At 53.5% G+C, this 19,416-nt stretch overlaps 1 protein-coding gene across 1 annotated transcript in view; it reads left to right on the top strand.

Annotated features, from left to right (window-relative positions):
• Positions 1–5,137: 5,137 nt before the first annotated feature.
• Positions 5,138–19,416, top strand: part of CACNA1G (calcium voltage-gated channel subunit alpha1 G) — a 142,252-nt gene continuing 127,973 nt past the window's right edge. Inside the window, exon 1 of the mRNA XM_041486583.1 lies at positions 5,138–5,755. Within this exon, the coding sequence (XP_041342517.1) occupies positions 5,514–5,755 (242 nt within the window). The 5' untranslated portion in view covers positions 5,138–5,513. The remainder of the gene's footprint in view (positions 5,756–19,416) is intronic.

Below are 19,416 nucleotides of genomic sequence, written 5' to 3' on the forward strand. Positions count from 1 at the left end.
GATGTGACCCCCTTCCCCACAGCAGCACAGCCCTTGCACAGGGCTTTAATTGTTCTGACCTACCTGAGGTGGGGCTGATGCCTTGGAGTGGCTGCCTAGAACAGAGGCTGGACAAGATGAGGAGAACAAGAGCAGGTATTTAATAAAGGCCTTCAGTAGGGAGCAAGCCAGGAGCTGGGTGAGGCTCCATGTCCAGGGGGAGAGCCAGGCAGAACCTCTCCAGGGCACTGGACAGGACCTGCCTTGATCTTTGCTGGATTCAGCAGAGTTTCTTTTCCTGCTGGAGGGAGGAAGCCATGGTAAATGTGAGAGGCTATTTAACAGGGACAATATCCAGTGTAGTGCTGTGTCCTTGTGTGCTGTCTGGGAGGGGGGGCGGTCTGGTTTTGTGCCTTATGATGGTCAGAGCCAGGATGTAGCCACTAAAACACCCAATCTGCCCAGACAGAATAGCCTTGAAAGGGTACTTCCCTCTCCTCTTCATGTTTTCCCGAGGTAATAGAGGTTGTGGAGGGAAATGTAAATTTTTTAAAGATGGCGGGGGCAGAGAGATTTTTATTATAAATTATGTTCTGAGCCCCAGAGCTGAAACATGGGCTCGGCTCAGCTCCTTGCTCTCTCAGGAGAATGAGCCACATCGGTGCTACAGCCCCAAGGGGCTCAGCCCTCGCACACGAAGCAGTTCCCAAAACTCGGGCCGTGCTCGGGCATGGATGGACTGTGTGCCAAGAAGTCAAGGTGCAAACATTGATCATGTAGGAGAGTGCTGGTCATCCGCCAGCAATAAGCATTCCCCAGCCTAAATGATGAATTCCTTCATGGACACCCAGTGGATTGCGCTGGTCACGGACGTCCCCTTGCACAGTGGTGGTGCTTTATGCCACAGTGCATATTCCCTCCAACTACTTGTCTGGCTCTTCACTTAGTAAAGATTGAGAGAGACAATAAACACATTCATTAAAGAGGAAAAAAAAAAAAGAAAGATGAAGCCCTGCTTATGGCCTCTAGCAGTTGGTTTCATTAAGTTTCTCCCAAAGCCTCCGTGGTGGTTCCTGGTGCCAGTACCCAGCCCCTGGGGCTTGGGGATGCAGCACCAGACTGGGAAGACCATGGCATTGATGGGATAACTGGGAAGAGCATGAAAGTGTCTGGATGATGACAGAGGGAATTAGCAAAAGGACCTCTTGGGGGAAATCAGGTGTTTGGATGGGTTTATGAGGAGTTAAGGTGCTAGTTTGTGCTGTTTGGAACATGGGGCTGGTTTGCTGCTCCTCACAGATCCTCCACTGCTGTCCATAGAGGGAAAGTATTCTTTGAGCTGTAGGTACTGAGTACAGGAGCATCCCATCAGGGCTGTGTCAGGGCTGGGGCTGGGAGGAGCAGCCAGGTCATTGGAGCAGGGAGGGCAGGGAAGCAGGGTGTGTGTGAGGCTGGGTTTGGTGGGTGCCCCTGCTGTAGCTGTGTCAGCTCAAATAGTGTGAATGGTGTTTCTCAGGGAGTCAATTCACTGACAGGGCAGCCAGGAGCCCCTTTGCACAGCAAGGACTCTGATCCCACAGAACTGGCTGTCACTGGCGGGGTGGGGAGCAAGGACAGAGCAGATTTGCTGCTCTCAAAGTGCTCTTCCCCAGCACTTGAGTCTGTGAATCGGTTGTGGGAGGCCTGCTCTGCCCCCAGACTGTGACATCCGAAGCGAAATGTGTGTTTTCCATCCGGTTCCAAGGCATGAGAGGAGCTTTGGACCTTGTTGTGATTAATCACTCAGCCCTGAGCTGGATCTGTATGGGTTCCATCTATAGCTCCCAGAACTGATAGAAATATTGTCCTGCCTTATTAAAATCACCCACAGCTACTGCAGCTGTGTGTCAACAGCAAAACAAATAGCGACTGGTTCCCATCGGGCTGCAGCCTCTCTGCTGAGGCTGTCTTCAATCCTCCTCCTGCCAAAGTGGTTACAGATGTAGGCTTTCCCTATTGCAGCTCCGAGTAGCTCCTGTATGGCTGATTCCAAATCCCATTACCATGCTGGGGCTGGAGCCATTTTTGGTGAGCGTCAGCTTGGCTAAGTCTCCCCCGTGACGTGAAATGTTGCTCATAATGCTTTTCCTAGAAGGACTGCTAAGGTAAAGAGTGCAGGGCTGTGCTCCCCCCAAAAACCTCCTAAACTATGTGGAAGAGCAGAACAAGAGGGCTGTGCTGGAATGAAAGCTTCCTCTTCCTCCTCCTCCTCCTCAGGTGTCCCTGTCAGGGGTCTGCTGAGTAATTTGGGGCTCATCACAACTGCTGTTGAGGGCATAACTGATGTTGTAGTGCACGAATCCCCTTCCTCTTGCCCCTCCAAAACCACCATATCCCTAAAATTCCTGCCACTATTTAAGCTGTCCCTGGCTCACCCTCATCCCTTCTCTCCTGTGCTATCTTTGGTCTAATTAGAAGGCCAGGGCTGTGCATGTGAGGTGACTGCGACCTCGTTAGTTCCTTATGCTGTATTGAAATTTCTACTCATTTACATCCCAAATCCCTAAATGTGCAGCTCTGGTCCCCGGGGTCACTTCTTGCTGCTTTCCATCCTTCTCATCAAGGCTCTGGGCTGGAGCTCTGTTCCCTGTCCTTGACAGATCACTCCACTCCTGTCTGGAAGCTGAGCCCCCCTCAAACAAACCCTGTTGTCTGAGGAAGACAAATTCCTGGTCTAGCCTGGGCACAAGGGAAGGGCTCCCAGGGGAGATGCCGTGGGCTGGGGCAGTGCTGGAAAGGACTCCCTGATTCAGGGTGGGCAAATGAACACCCTGGCTGGGCTGTGCCGGGCTCTGGGTCCTCGTCCTTCTGAGATCCACAACCAAGATCACTCTTCCCCTAGCAAGAACATCTTTTTCGTTTAGTATTAGCTCATGCCAAACTCCTGTTAGGCTGGTGGTGCAGGCTTGATCCTCCTTGAGTGCTTCACTTTAAATATAGGCTTGACAGACCGTATATCCTCTTCCTTTTTTCCTGTCCTAGTTGAAGGGAGAATGCTATTGGAGATGGGAAGGTTTTCATCGTCTCTCGTGTGTGATGTTGGATCCCTTTATAGGGAAGGTATCTTCTAAAGCAAAACGCTTTCAATTCTCACGGTAAGCATAATTCTTGAAAATGTATGCAATAAACAAAACGAGCCAAATGTAATTAAAATGAAGACAGCATATAATCTGGTAACCCACTTAGAGGCTCAAAGCTTCAGCATTAAAAAAATGTTTGCTCCAAATCCATTTAAATAAACAGACCGACACACAAAGGCTCTCTGTACATTATTGGGATACAAAGAGAATCGGATCAAAAGCAGCTGTGCCCGGGCTGTACATATGTAGCGAGGAAATTGCTTGATCTAAGACTGTACCTTGTACATGCAAATGTGTTCCTGGACCTTCCTGGGAACTGATTTCTGCCACAGCCGAGCTGCTGGGCCGTGCTCTGCCAGGGCTGGTGCGTGCCCTACTGTGGAAGGGTTGGCTGGGGGCTCAGGAGCTCCTGGCGTGCTCCTGTGCTTTGGCTGTGGCAGGAAGAAGCCAAAGACAGCCAAGCTCTGCCCCTTCCGTGCACACAATGCATCCTGAGCAGGGAATGGCTCAGAAACCTGTAGAAAAAATGGGACTGCCTGACCTTAGCACCTGTGTCATGAGCTCTCCACTTGCCTGGTGGCACATGTGCCGTGTGCTGTCACACCAGTGTCCCTCTGGGCTTGCGGGAGGGTCTGCACAGAGGGCTGTGGGATTTGAATCTCCTCTGCCTGGACACTGTCGCTCACAGCTCTGCAGCAGAGTCTGGCTGGCCTTGAAGTTTTGCCAATAGCAATGTGATTTGTCTCGGGTTGGACAGCACAGGCTGTGAATCCAAGATCAAGTGTGCTCCTAGGCCAGCAGGATTTGGCCAAGAGAAGGCATTTTGGGTCAGACAGGAGCATCTGCCTGTTGTTCTTGCAGGTGTTTTTGGCCTAGCTGGAGCTTTTGGGAAGGACATGTTCATATTTATAAAAATATGATGGAGCAGCTACTGGGGAAGAGTGAGAAAGCTGTTTCTAAAGTGGAAAAAAAATTCCAAGCATTCAGAAGCAGGATCCTGGCTCAGCCTGGGGATGTCCAAACGCCGGGTGCTGGCAGAAAATCCTTTACTCGGGTCCCGCTGGAAGAAAGTCTGACTCGGCAGTGCCCGTGTGTCCCCCGCCTGTCCCCCGGGGCGCTGGCGGCGCGGTCCCCCGTCCTCGGGGCCGGCTCCGGCCGGGACTCGCACCGGCAGAGGGAGCTCCGGCCGCGTCCTGCGAGCAGGGGGGACCGGGGGTCCGGCTGCTCCCATGCTTGGGGGGTGACGGGTCCCCCTCCCCTCCTCGGGGCCGAGCCCCTCTGCGAGCTGCTGGCCGGGCTCGTGTACCCCCGTTCAGCCCGGGGGCGACCGGCTCGGGACGGCGTGAGCACTCTCGAGCAGCCGGAGACTGGGAAGGGGGGAAGACCGGGCCGTGACCCACATGCACCGAGCCCAGCAGCACGCCCTCGGCTCTTGGGCGGCGGGGACGGGGCAGAAGGCAGCCCCTGGGAACCCGCAGCAGGGCGAGGATCTCGTGCGAGGCTCAGGCAGCGCTCGGAGGGCTCCATACCGGCTCCTGCAGTCCCCTCGGCACTTTGGCCCTGCCGGCCTTGCTCTCCTGGCGCTCTTCTCTCCCGCAGGAGAGACCGGGCGGGGCAGTCCATTCCCGCCGCATCTCTCCCTCCTGCCTCCCCCCGGCTCCCCCTCTCCCGGTGCTGCAGCGTCCCACCGAGGGTTGTCTAACGCGTCGTGCTGCCTTCTCGCTCTTCCCTGCCCCAGCGCTCGGCGCTTCGTCTCGCCGTTCTCCCCCGCAGCCCCGCAGGGCAGGGGGTGCCCGGGCGGGTGCGCCCCGTCCAGCCCCGCCGGGGACCGCGCTGCCCGTCCAGCTGTGCTCCCTGACGGACAGGCTCGGCAGCCAATGGGGAGGCTCTGGGGGGCCGCGGGCGAGCCCCCATTGGCGGCGGGGGGAGGAGGAGCCGGGACTTGAAGTTGGAGTGAGGGATCCAGCTGTGCGGAGCGCTCGGCTCGGCGCGGCCGCCGCGGGAGCATCCTCCGCCGCCGCCCGTCCCCGGGGCGCCGGGCAGCATCCCATCGCCCCGGGCAGATGTTGGGGAGCAGAGGGGACAGGCAGAGCAGCTAAGGGCGGGCCGCCCCCCGGCTGGGGGCCAGCACCGGCAGCGGGGGCCGCCCCGCCGCCGCCTCCCTGCCCGCGGCTCGGGCCCCCGAAAGCACGGCGAGGAGGAGCTACGGAGCCCGCAGACAGCAGGGCAGGAGGAGGGGGGCGGCCCGGCCCCGGCGGGGGGAGAGGCAGTGGCTCGCCCGGCCATGCCACCCCGGCGCTGAAGCCGCCCCGCCGCATCCCCTAGCCCCCCTACCCCGCCATGGCCGCGCCACTCTAGGCGTCCCACCGGCTCGCCCCGCGTCGCCCCGGCTCCCCCGGGGCCGCCGGCCGGAGGATGGACGAAGATGGACCGCGAGCGGCCGAGGAGGATTCGGAGCCGGGCAGAGCCAAGACTTTCATCCGCCTTAATGACCTGTCCGGGGCCGGGGGCCACCCGGGGCCGGGGGACAGGGAGGCGGGCAGCGGCGACTCGGAGGCGGAGGCGCTGCCCTACCCGGCGCTGGCCCCCGTCGTCTTTTTCTACCTGAGCCAGGAGAGCCGGCCGCGGAGCTGGTGCCTCCGCTTGGTCTGTAACCCGTATCCTTTGCAGGTGTTCGGCGGCGAGGTAAGCCCCACGGGGCCCCCACGCCCCCGGAGCGGCCGGCAGGGCGGGGAATACCTCCTGTGTGGAGCCCGCCGGATGATGGGGAAGGAGCCGTCACCCGCCGTCCCCAGGGTGGCGGGCGGCACCCGGAGACGCTCCCCCGTCTCCCCGTTGCTCTCCCGGGAAGTTTTCCGAGCTGTTGCAGGGGCTCGGTCCGTGTCGTGGCGCGGGGCTCCCCTCCTGCCGGGCTCCCCTCCCTCGGCCGCGCTGCCGCGGGCTTCAGCGCTCCGTTCCACAGGGACTCGGATGGGAGCTGCTGGGAACCATCCCCCGGGGATCGACCGTCTCTGGTCCTGCTCCCCTGACACACCGAGGGACCCTGACCCCGCTCTCTTGCCTTGAGGATCGGTTTTTTCCTTCTTGACCCCGTTTCTCGCCCATTTTTAGGCTCCCTGGTCCCTTCTCTGAGGGTTTGCGAGACGGGTGCAGTCCGGAGGGAGGCGGAGGTTTTGGGGGGTTGGTTTGCTGGCCAGCTCCAGGGTCCCTAAATAATTCAGGGTGCTTGAGGCCCGTCGAAGGGCCCATTCTCGGCAGTCCCCGGGGATGCTCCTTGTTTGGACGGGTCGGGGCAGGGCGGGGGTCGTGGTCCCGGGCGTGCATTGGCCAAGGGCAGCTGTTTGTCACATCCTAGGCTGAGCCACGACCCCCCAAAGGCTTCTGATCTCCTTCCAAGCTCCCTGTCTGCTCTGGCACAGGCCGAGCCGCTTTAGTCAAGTTTAAGCTTTCAAAAGGAGGGGGGTGGAGAAAAAAAAAAAAAGAAATAGAGCAGACAATAGAAAAATTTTTTCTTTCCACAGTTTTGGTGTCTTTAAGGCTTCCCTTTGGAGTTGAGTTGCAACCAGCACATGGCTTCCGCATGGCTTCTAGCATTCCGAGTATTTTATCATCCCCAAATTCCAGTTTCATTTATTATTTTTTGTAGAAACAAAACCCCAAAATGCAATAAAACGAAGCGATGTGGCTTCCAGCAGGGGCTGGTGCAGGAGAGGCAGCCGCTTCCCGGGAAGTTCCCCGTCCGTGCTGTGCTGCCGGCGCAGGAGGCAGGCGAGCAGGCTGGGCAGCAGCCCCACATCTGGAGGGGGAGAGGCTGTGCAGCAGCACGGAGGACATGTTAAATGGTACAGAGGACCAGAATATCCTGTGCTGGTCCTTCTCCACTCCTGGTATGCAGGGGCTGTTAGGGATTACATCTCAGCTGAGGTTGGTGTGCTTGGTGAGGCTCTGCTGGAGTTGTGAATATTGTTTTACTTGAGCTTCAGCAAAGATTTCTCTGATAAACAGGCTGCCTTCTCTCCTAAAATGTCCCCCAGGAGGGAAAAATCCAAGATTTCTCTTCCCAGTGATGAATACTCTCAGCAGCTTCTCCCCAGATCTCTTTCAGACGAACTAAGCAGTTCAAACTGCCTTTATTTAAACATCTTAGAAAACCTCACAACTTTGTGAAGCCTTCTGTTTTGGAAAGAAATATTAATGACAGGCTGCAAGTCAGTGTGTTCTTGTTGCCTACTATGACTAATAATATTTATGATTGCTGGTTTAAATATGTTTCCAAGTATTTATGGGGTCCTTTGTGTGTTTTTTTTTTTTTTTTTGGGTTTTTTTTGTTTCTTTTAAAATTTAATTTTAAAAAATTTTTAATCTTTGATATGATGTTTTGAATCTGCTGTTAACATCTGCATGTTTTAGTGTTTTCAGTAAAATCCCCCACCCCAGTAACGGCTTGAAATATGTTTTCTCCTCTGTGGCTGCAAAAACAATCTGATTAACTTTTGTCCTTGGAAAATTAGTGGTATTGTGGGCACCTGCAAACAGCACTGCGAGTCAGGGCTGAACATTGAGTGCAGTCCCACCAGCTGGGATTTTTGTCACCAATTTTTCACTTGTTACTGACAGAGAAAGGGTCTTGCTGGGAGTCCTGGGGCCACAAGGATGGTGCTGTGGATCTTTGAGTCATGTGGCTGCATGCAGCTGTTTGTTTTCAGGGTCACTGACCCAGAATTGGGGGAGTTTGTTTTAAAACAACACAAAAAAGAAAAAAAAAAAAAGCAAAAAAAAAAAAAAGAAAAAGAAAAGAAGGCAGTTCAGCCTTCAGATGAGAGGAACACAGTAGCTACTTTGGTACCTGCACTGTGTCCCCCATCACTTGCTGAGCTGTTCAGCAGAGCATTGTCTTACTCATCCCTTTGCCTTTCTGCCACTCCAGTGCTGGAGCTGAGCCTGCTCTTGTTTATATTTGTTACTTTTATTTTTTTTCTTTAGTGTGGTGGCCCTTCTCAGGCTGTAACCTTCTAGGAATTGTGCCTCAGTGTTAAAACCATGTAATCATGTTGCTGGAAAGTCTTTGTTGCCACCAGCTGCCCTGAAGAGGAGTGACAGTGCTTTGGCTGAGTGGGTGGTGAATCCTGCCCCAGCTCCAGGGAGTTTGGAGCTTTCAGTGCCTTCTGCCACTCTCTGAGGTGGATTTTACCTTTCAGAAACTGGATGGGAGGACTCTGGTTTGAGCTTGGAGATGCAGAGCTTGGGGCTTTTCCAAGCAGATTGTGGTGCTCTAATCTGACTGATAAAATTTACTGTTGATGGGGCATCAGGAGGAGGTGCAGGACCCACTCTTGCCCAGGAAGGACAGTTTGTGCCCCCAAAGTGCAGCTGGAACTCCTGGGATTCTGCTCCATATCCCTGTCCAGGCAGTCAGTGTGACTGTGGTACCTGAGGCCGGGTTAGGGGAGGGTGATGGTTGAGGTGCTGAGTATCCAGCAGGGATGCAAAGTCCTGTCCATGTGTTTTTTGAGGGTTTTCTGCCATGTTTCTGTCTAGAGCATTCTCTTGCTGCCTGCAGCAGAGATGTGGGGACTGTGCTGCTCTCCTGCTCCTCCTCTCCCTTAAGGCTAGAAGGAGGTCATGAAGTTTGTCCTGGTCCAGAAATTTTCCAGAGCCTGAAACCTTGGGGTTTTTAACTCTAAACATGTACCAGATGTCAAACTGTCTTCTCCCTCCACTCCATTGTGATCTTTGAGTGAAAACCTCTCTGGGAGCCATGAGGACCAGAGCCTGGATGACAGCCAGAATATTCCTGCTGGCTCTGGGGTAGAAGGCTCTTCCCTGGGTGAGAACTGCCTGGGTCAGGAGGGAAGAAGGAGCAGGGACAAGTTCAGTGGTCACAGTGCTGGACCCAGAGGCTCAGAGACGGGAAGGGCTGTGGCACATGCAGGGTGTCCTGGTGTGTGTGCTGGCAAGGCTGGGAGAGGAGAAGCAGGAGTCTGTGAGGGGGAGAAAAGAGGAGGCAAGCTGGTTACTTGACTTTCACTTGTAAAATGAAAGCACCACGAATGATGGGAAGATGAAAGGCTGTGTCAGGGTCTGTGCCAGGCTGCTCCTCTGATCAGAGACAAGAAACGAGGCTATTTCTTGAGAGCTGAGGAGTGACTGAAGAGCGGGGATGGAGAAAGTGGGGAGGATGCTACCACTTGGCATTAAGAGCTCTGAATAGAGAAATAGCAGTGTAACTGAAAGGGCCTGTGATATGTATTGTAGTACTGAAAACTGCCTCATCCCCCACGCCTGCTGCCTGCAGAGTGCTGCTGCCTGGAAAGCAGCACACGGCAGTGGGGTGCTACAAAACCCTGCTGGAAGGTGCCGTACCCACACTGCCTGAAATCCTGGTTTTTTCCTCCTGGTTTGGAGGGTGAAGGGCAGCTCTGCACATTCCCTTTCTGGGAAGGGAGGTTTGGGTGGCATTGGGAGGAGTGCTCCCATCCTGCCTGGCTGCTCTGTGGCACAGTCCCTGGGACTTGGGCTTTGGGAATGGCTTTGGCAAAGAAACTTGTCTTGATCCGGTCACAGGAGCCAGCCCTGCCTTCTGTCAGCAGTAAAACAGAGAGGGCTCTTCCAGCAGCTGCCTCAGATGGCTCTGCTCACCCCCCAGCAGGGAGAGCTGGGTGACCAAAGCTGGGTCCTGGGGAGGACTGATTGCCCCCAACTCCTGTTGGAAGTTGCAGATGCCCAGGAATGGGTCTGGAATCTCCATGCCTTCGTGCCAAGGTGTAGCTGAGATCTGCAGCAGGCTGGCTCACAGGATGGCTGGAGCTGCTGTGCTAGAGCTTGGTTCCTCATGGAAGGCAGTGCTGGCCCCTTTGAGAGCACAGTCAGCCCCTGCTGGGCTCACACTGTGCCTGGGCTGTGTTGGAACCACTCTGTGCTGGTCTGGCTGGATCCAGCTCCTCAGGAAGTGCTCGTGTGTCTGACTGTACCAGAGCCAGGACCCTCTTGCCTGGTGGGGGTGAGACCTGAGGCTGCTCAGCTGTGTTGTGGTTTGGGCTCCCCAGCCCCAGCAGTGCCCCCCAGTATCCCTTCTCATGGGAATGCCTGTGAGGGCAGTGGGCAAGTGGAACCCCTGTCACCTTGGGGAGATTGGGGTGCCCTCACCCTCTCCTCAGTCATGGCAGCTCATGGGGAGAGCCAGACACTGCTTATGCTGCTCTTTGAAGAGTTCAGTGTGATGCAGTGTCCTTTTTTTTTTTTTGTTATCAAAATGGTGTGTTTTTTGGGACAAGTGCATGTGGTGTCCTTACACTTCTATACATTTGTTCCAGCCTCACTTCTGAGTTTAACAAAGCAAAACGCTTTGATTTGACAGGTCAGACCTGAAATGGATCTTGTTTTCATTTAAAAACCTCACAAAGGAACCAGAATCCATTTGCTTCACCTGTGTCTGATCCATCCCAGGGCACCTGAGCTTGTTTCTCTCCCCTGACCCAGTTCACCGGCTGATGCCTCCCACCTCTCCCTAGGCAGATGGAATTTCTCCCTCTGTGGCCAAGCCTCTACTGTCTCTGTGCCCCTGCCTTTGCTCCTGGGGAGAAAAGAAACCTGGTTTGTCTGGCTGATGCCTGACCCAGGGGTCTTCCAGAGCCCCTTGGCACTCCTGGCTGGGATGGAGCATCCTGCTGCTCCCAGGGCAGGTGCTGGCCCTCCCTGGGCTTGCTCCAGCTCCTGCTGATGCTCTCAGCCCATCACTCTTTAGCAAGTGCAGCACAGAGGTGCTGTGGTTATTTCCCTCCTCCCAGGAGACAAATAACTGCAAATCCTCTTCCCTGCTGTTCACAAACCTTTTGGGAGCTCAGCAGGAGCAGCAGGCGCTGTTCACTTCCCAGAGCTGGGTGCAGTGGTCAGCGTTCCTCCAATCCCTGCCTCCCTGGAAGAGCCAGGAGCAGTTTGATCCTAATCTAGGTGACACCTCATCTCACCAGCAATCTCTGGACCCGTCCATCGCCCAGCTGTGCCAGCAGCCAGGCGCTTCCTTTGCTCCCTGCGTGTGTATATGTTTTTTAAGGAGATTCTTCTGCGAATTCCCCCTTCCAGGCTGTTGTGTCACATCTGGAAGTTTGTGTAGGAGTTTATCCAAGTGCTGGAGTACAGCACAGCTTTTTCTCATTTAAAAATCATAGGCTGGCATTTTGAAGCGGGCTGGGGTGGGGTGGGGGGGGAGGGAAGGGGAGAGGGAAGTTGTCTGCCAAAAAGGAGACTGGAGCCGAGGAATCGTAATGACTTCCAGAAGTTTTCTTTCTTCCTTTCTTGCTTTCTGTCCCTCTCTCGCGGCTCACAGACAAAAGGCTCGGCCTCATGCAGCTCGTGGTTATGTCATCCCAGAGCAGGGAGCCCCGGCCGGGAGGGGTGGCCCCATCCTGCCTGGGGACCCCGCGCTGCTCGGGACAGCTCTGCTCCGGCTCTTGTAGGAAATGCAGAATGCTCGCTCCCGTGTGGGGTGGGGGAGCGTCTCTGGAGACTCGCTTGGTATCAGTTCACAGAATAGTCTGAGCCGGAAGGGACACACAGGGATGGATCATCGAGTCCAGCTCTTAAGTGAATGGCCCGTATGGGGTCGCTTTTCATCTGGGGCCAGGAGCCGGGACAGGGCGGCTGGGAGGAGATCCCAGCTCTCCCCCAGCCCCCCATGCCCAGGACAGGAGGGGCAGACGTGGGGTTGGACCATCCCAGCCCACTCACCCTTGGGGCTGACGTGTCTCCCATCAGACTCCCTGCCCTCAGTTTGATTTTTGTGTTCTCTGTTTGGCTTTTGTGTTCTCTGCCCTGTGCAGGGCTGTTGGAGCCAGTCTGGAAATGCCCAGGATTTTATGATGCACAGGAAATTTTCTGCTTTCTTCTCCCGCTGCACCCCCTGTGGAAGCTTTGTCGTTGTGCTGAAAAATTCTGCTTTCTCATTTTTTATTTTAAATTCTCTTTCATTTTTTTTGCCTAAACTCTCTTTCATTTTTTTCTCCCCCCATTCTGAAAAGACCAAGTTTCAGATTACCCCAAGTTCCCTGCCCAGGTTTTACTCAACTCTCCTTTTTTTTTCTACTGTTTTGCTGAAAGGGAGCAAAACCTTAGGCCCAAATGAACCTCCCTGATGGCTTTTTCACTTGGATCATGAAATCATTTTCCCTTGGCAGAGGACCCATGGGGAGCCTTTGCCCCCGGCAGCTTTGCTGGCTGGGAGTAGAGTCTGAGGGAGCGGGGCCATCCTTGGGGAGCTGTGGAAGGACCATCCAGAGTCAGGTTGGGAGGGCTTTGAAGCTTCACTGTGGTTTGGAGAGGGTTGAATTTCCTAGTTAACTAGGAGGCCTAAGTGTTTCTGGGTTTGTTACAAGGCCAGATCATGGCTTTCCCTTCCTCTGTGCCTTGGCTCTCTACTGAGCAGCCTAGACGTGGAATGTTCCCTTTGGATGGTGATGCATGCAGAGGTTTCCCCCAACCTGGGTTCGTTTGGCTTTGACTTTCTTCAGCCTTGGCCTCTCACCCAGGAATCTGGCCTGATGCTAAGAAATAAAACAAAAAACAAAACAAAACAACAACAAAAAGCCCCCCAAAAAAAACAACCAACCAACCAAAAAAAAAAAAAAAAAAACCCCAAAACAACCCCAAAAAAAAAAAAAAGGCGAATATTCACATGGTTTTATATAACGGAGTGAGTAACGACTGGTCGTGCTTTGGGATGCTCTCACATCTGCTTCCTACCAAAGCCCCAGCAAAGAAGCTTCAAGCAGATGGAAAAAACACATTTTTCAGCCTGAATATTTGCTGAGGGAAGCTTTGAGGCTTTCTCTCTGTGCTGGCTGCGGTGATGCTGGTTAGTGCCTTACGGGAAAGGGGCTGTTGGGGTGCCAGGAGCAGCATCCCGTGCCTGGGGTGCCAGGAGCAGCATCCCGTGCCTGGGGTGCCAGGAACAGCATCCTGTGCCTGGGGTGTGGCACAGCTGGGCAGGTCCTGGCGGGAGCTGCAGCCGTGTGGGGGACTGGGATGTGCCCATGAAGTTCATTGGTTTAGTCACAAGTGGATGGAAATTGTCCATTGGTTTGGCTCCCGTGCCTGAAATGTTGTTTTGGTTGGGGTTTTTAGCATGTTTCCTAGGCGCAAGGGACTGGCGGCTGTTTGGTGTTGGGGTTTTCTTGTCACCCGTGTCATCCCAGTTTTCTCTCCCTCCTCTCTCTGCCAGGATGCAAAATCCAAGGGTAAGAGCAGAAGAGGGCTGAAAATGGGAACAAAATGCTAAAGAGGTGATGACTGAGAGCTGGGAGCTTGGCACAGACTAGCTTATAAAGAAAAGGGGATTTATTTACTGTAATCCAGGTGCTAGCCCCATGCTTACTGGGTTTCTGGTGCAAATCATCCTTACGTTTATCTTTAATTTGGTTCTCTTCCAAAAGGTTTCTCCCAACGCATCCACTGAACCAGCTTCAAGGTGCTCCCTAACCCTGGGGGCTGAAGGCAAACCCTCAGCCAGCAGCAGTGGAGCTGGGCAAGGAGACCTACAGAGCTTCACCCACCTTGGCCGCCCCGGGGGGTTTTATGCCTCCAGGATTTCCTGTGATTCATACTTTAATCAGGTCACGTTTTGAAGTCCCTCCTCCTGCATTATTGATGGCCTCTGTGCTCCCTCCTGAGATGCTGGTGGACAGAGCAGCCCGAGGCAGAGCCCTCCCCTGCCCACTTGTCGAAGAGGGCTCGTTAATGATTTGTTAATTCAATTAGAAAGTGTTTGTTGACCTGTGGTGAGGCTGAAGCTGCCTTCTGGAGGGCAGGGCTCACCCCCATGCCTGCGATTCCTGCTGCCAAAATATTTATTTGGTGTTAAGCTGCCAGCCACGCTATGCAAGTAAAGAGGTTAATCATGAGTGAGGTTCATTTTTAACTCTGGATTGGGACCAGTCTTGGGAAGAGGTGTACTCAGGGAAGGGGAGAAAGTGGTGGGAGCTCTGCTGTGGGTGGGCGTGCAGCTCCCAGGGCCAGGTTGCATGGATCCTGTGGAAGGGAGCAAATGTCTCTGCTCCTTCTCGGCTCCAGGGTCTGTAGGAATAAAATGTTCCTTCTGCTAAGTGTGTTTGATGGGCTGCTCTTTAACCACCCTCCTCTGCATCAGTGCTAGCTGCTAATAACACCAATCCCAGGGCGGGGCTGGTGGTCCCTGTGCCTGTGTTGGATGCAAAATATCTTTAATTTGGGAACCATCATGTCTAGATAGGCTGGCTGTAGCAATTCCACCTTAATGGGAGGAAAAAAACCTTCAGTAAGAATGATAAATAACGGAGCCCTCTGATGCTCCATTGAATTAATGTTTACCCGGGCAGATAGGGAGGAAAGGAATTAAATTAATATCTGACTTGTAACTGCTACTGTATGTGATTATTGACTTATCTTGCTTTGGAGGGCCATAAATATGTCTCAGGATATACCCCTGAGACCATAATCTGCTCAGGATCACTGTGCAGGTCTGTCTCTGATGTTCCTTCAGAGATTCATCCTGACTTCTAGGGTCAAAAATCCAAATTCCTCTGACAAAGGACCTAGCCACGTGTGGAGGGGAACGTGTTTGCACTATATGGCAAGCATACAGCATAATTCTTGAAGGCTTCTGCCTTGTATAAATTGCTTTATTGTTTTTGATCCATGGCTGGCTCAGCATTGGAGGGTGTGGAGCCTGATTCAACTCAGAGGACAGGTACAGGTGAAGCTTCTTGGCTCTGGAATTGGGATGGATCACAGCTGGAGTGTCATACTCTTATCCACTGCCTTTCTCCCTTTCCTTGGGATTTTGTGCCCCTTAGGCATTTGTTTGGGGGTTAAGGATGGCTTGGGGAGATAAGATGGGCCTCTCACCCTGCCCCTCAGCAGCCCTGGCCCAGGGCTTTGGGTATCCATGAGCCTGGGGAGAGGGGTGAGCTCTTCCCTTTCAGCCCTTGCTGCTGCGTGGATGCTTCTCTTGATACCCAGTGGATGTGAGCTGACCCCAGGCACCCAAAACCATGCTGGCCATGGGGGTGGCACAGGGCATTTCACAGCTCAGTCAGTGTCCTGGGGCTCTGTACCCACGCATGTGTGGTGCACACAGGGCCAGCAGCTTGGGAAACAGATGGATGGTGGCAGCAGGGGCCAAGCTGACCTGTCATGTTACCCTGGTGAAGCTGAGCTGGAGCATCCCTGTGTGGCTGAGCTGTGGCAGGATGTCCTTCCTCTAGATGTGGTGGGTGTTTCCACCTCCTGGGCTGTTTTATGGAGGGGATAACTCCTGTGTGACTCCCCTTTCACAGTGTGTGCTCACCCCTTTCTCTGGCACAGCCAACGTTAGTGCAGGAGTCTCCAGGCCATGAATGGTGCTCTGAGTCCCCAGATCTCTTCTTCTCACCCATTGCCTCAGGCCCTGCTGCCTGGATGGGGCATTGCTGTGGTAAGGATATTTTTCAGGATGCTTCTGTTTTTTCCTTCCATCCTGTCCCTTAGGATGGTGCACATCCTGCCCCACAGCACCCCCCTCCATACATCAACACACTGTTCCCATGGGAGCAATTTCTCCTGCTGTGGGCAAATCACAGCCCCTTCTTCAGAAACTGCTCTGTGGCAGCAGTACAGGGGAATCCTGTCTTTTTCCAGGAAAAGAAGAGCAGAGGAGCCCAAGGCCAGCACGGGGTATCCACAGTGAGGGAGGAGACACTTCTGCCTTCATCCCAGTAAATGGGCTCTGGCTCCTCCAGCAGCGGATGTTCACATCTCAGCTGGGTTCTGGGCTTGGCTTTGTGCTGGGCTTTGTTTTCTCTTGTCTTGCAGCCCCATGAAGCTGGGCTGTCTCAGCCCTGGCAGCTCAGAGGGTTGAGCAAGCGGGGGTCAAGCTGCAGAGCTCACGGTGAACCAGGGGATGAAAGGAAAGTGCTTTGTAGTGCCTTTCCCCCCAGCCCTTCTCCCCCCCGCCACCTCTTCCCCAATCTCCCTCTTTCATTTGCCAAACACCTTGATTTTTTTCACCTCTGGTTTGATTTTTTTTTTTTTTTTTTTTTTTCTTTCCTGCAGATGCTCGGTGGTCCTGTGAGTGCCTGGCTGCTTTAGTCCAGAGCAAAAAGGGGCTGAGAGGAGCAAAGGTCCCTGAGCATAGCCCTTGCCCTGAGCCTGGCAGTGGCCCTGAGAGCATCTGGAGGGACTCCAGGGCAGTTTTAGAATTTCCCACCGTGTGTGTGTGGGTAGATACACGTCTCCACCATGGGCTGAGCAGAGCCTAGGACTGGCTGCGTTGTGGTGAGACCTGCTTTTGCAATGGAGAAGAGCAAAGGCATAGAAAGAAGTCACAAAAGTCCTTTCCCAGCGATCTTCAAGCCAAAATGATCCTGTTTCCAAAGATGAGCCAGTGCTGGAGTGATTCCTTTAGTCTCCCCATCCACGCTGTCACCCTGCAGGGCCTTCCTTGCCAGCTGGGTCCTGACTCCAGCTCTTGGGTTCTGGAGGAGCTGGTGGGAGATGCATCCTGCATCTCCCAGTGCTGTTAGGGATGCGGTTAGTGGAAAGCTAATGAACCTACATCCGGGTGGGCATCTAAATGTGCAGCAGAGGGTAAAAGTGAGGAGCTGAAAGATGGGGACTTGGCGCTGGTAGAAGGTTTTGGTGAGATACCTCAGTCTGCCTAAGCTGGGAGCTGACAGAAACCTTGCCCTGTGTCAGCGTGCCGGGGCAGTGTGGGGACAGTTACCTGAGCCCCCACGTCTGGGTCCTTCCCTGACTTCAGGGCTGTGGAGCAGCTTGGGGTGCTGGGGTGCTGCCACAGATACCTGCACTCCCACCCTGCTCCCCCTCGGGCCCCTTGGGTGGATGCTGGTGGCATGTCTCAAGCTCAGCCCCCGCACACCGAGTCCTTCCATCGCCCCTTCGGCTCTGTGCGTGATTTTTTCCATCGCTCTGAAGCGGCTGAGCTCATACAACAATATTCCCTGGGCCAACACCGCTCCTTTTTGAAGTTCCTTGTTTTGGTGTTCCTCAAGCTCTGTTTCCTCAGGCATGAAATACAACACCCCTTGGCACTGGATGCTTTCCCTGATGCTGTGGCTTTGGTTATCCCCCGCACCCTGCTGCCAGGTGAAACCACTGCCCCGTCCCTGAGCTGCTGCTGGTGGAAGCCATCACCTCCCTAACTCATCACAAGGCTTAAAAGGTGGTAAAACAGGATCCTCTGGCCGCCTCGGTGTGCCGCAGCGTGCCGCCAGTGGAAAGGCAGCCACTGGAGCGTGCTTGGGGCCGTGTTTGTCTTAGCCAGTGGCCGCAACTGGAGCCAAGCAGTGAAAATGCCAGAGTGGTGAGTTTATCCCACGATGTTTGATTGCGGTCACGGTGGAAGCTGGGTCAGGAGTGACAGAGGAGGATGCAGCAGAAAAGAGCAGTTTGAAGGCAGTCGCAAAAACATTTCTTGCTGCTAGAAGTCGGGATTTTCTCCTTTGTTTTTCCTCCCCTGCTGCTGGCTGTGCTGGCGGTGAGGTGAAGTTTATGGGAGAAATAGCGCGGTTCTGGGAAATATTTTGCCTCGCTTGTATTGTTGAATTTTTCTTTTTCTGGCAGCAGATGAAGGAAACGGGAACACAAACAGATTGGCCGGTAGGGTATTGGTCCAGAATCAGCCTGGGCAGCAAGAGGCTGCTTTGCTGGGGACAGAAAATACTCGAAAGCGGACAGGGCTTTCATTGTTTTCATTCCTCTCCCTTTCTGTCCCTGTGCTCAGCTGGCTCTTTGGATGCTGCTAAACGAGGGGTGAACACATCTTGCTGTTAAGGCAGGGATGTGCGTTGATGCTCTTGGCCTCCCGTGTGTTTTCACTGATTAAAATCTTAAATTCTTCCATTTTTTTAGAAGATTTTGGGTTTCTGTGCCAAGCCGGAGAGTCTCTATGGCAACTGCTACAGGCAACTTTTTTTTGTAACCCTTTTTGGGTTTTTTTGGAAGATGGGGGGAAGAGGATGAATGTGTGGTGCTGAAGCACCGATAACTACTTGAACACCCCAAATATTTGGGGTGGTGAGTGCTGAGAGAGCAATGGAATTGAAATACAGAATTGCTTCATGCCCATGAAGCCAAGCACCTGGGCCCTCACTGGACCCCTCATCCCTCTGCTAATTATAGTGGTTTTTGACTGTGGAGAGTGCAGAGCCCCATCCACCCCCACCTCATCCCACCCAAGGCCAGGGGCTTCCCACTTGGGTCTGTCATTTCTGGAGGAGTTTAGAGCCGTTCTTGGAGTGTGATTGCAGCAACATTTCAAGACACAATTAAAACCTGAGCCTTTTAGGAAAAGTTGCAGCATATAATAGAAAGGAAACCAGCTGAGCTAGATTGAAGCATAATAGGTTTTGGGAGTAATTTTTAGAATCCTATACTGTAGGTCTTTCTAGAAAGATACTATACAATTTAATAACATGTTATATTCCTATATGTTATATATAAATCATCCTATAGTATCGTGTAGGAGGAATCTAATTTTCCACTACAGGGTAATATACCTTTCTATAGGTTTTTGGCTGTGGTGGTTTTTTTTTTAATTTTTTTTTTTTTTTGGTCCATTGGAGTTAAATGAAAAAATTACATCCTTCCTAGGAAAATCAAACAGAATGATGAGAAAATAATACCCTCAATTTATTTAATAGACATGTGAGTATTTTCCATAAGGGTTTATATAGCTGCATAAAAACCCATTTTAGGGCCTGTTGGGAAGGTGATTTGAGATAGGATGGAGATGCATTCAGCTGCTGTCCTGGCCAAGCAGTGTGGGGGCTCTGAAATAGGGCCTGGGACTGTCTAAGGGGGAAAATTAAAAATAAATAAACCCCAGGACTTTCCTGCATCTCTATTTCCACTCCTAGGATGCAGTTAGAGAGATGATGGAGTGGTGGGTGCAGGGCTGTGGCATGAACTGCTGAAGCAGGGTGAGACTGGGGGCTGGATCTTGTTCCAGGGGCTGGAGAAAGGAGGAAGAAGCTCTCCAAGCTTGGAAAAATGCTTTGGAAGTAGCATGCAGGGTCTACGCCACCCTGGCATGCTACTTGGCATCAGGCTGAGGGAGGCAGGAGGGTGGCCCACAGCAGGGCAGATGATTCTCCTGTCTGCATTTTGCAGCACTGCCTTGTCTGTAAGCACTGACTTCCGTGGTGGTTTTGCCTGGTGACGCATGGATTTGGCCATACCAAATCCACCAGGCAAAGTGGGGCAAAGATCCTCTGTGCTGCCCATCTCGGTGGGCAGATGGCAGCTGGGCCCTTCTGTGTGCTCACCCTGCTTTGCTGGTGGGCAGGTG

The sequence above is a fragment of the Pyrgilauda ruficollis genome, unplaced genomic scaffold, assembly GCF_017590135.1.
Source record: "Pyrgilauda ruficollis isolate IOZ18807 unplaced genomic scaffold, ASM1759013v1 scaffold77, whole genome shotgun sequence".
Lineage (NCBI taxonomy): Eukaryota > Metazoa > Chordata > Aves > Passeriformes > Passeridae > Pyrgilauda > Pyrgilauda ruficollis.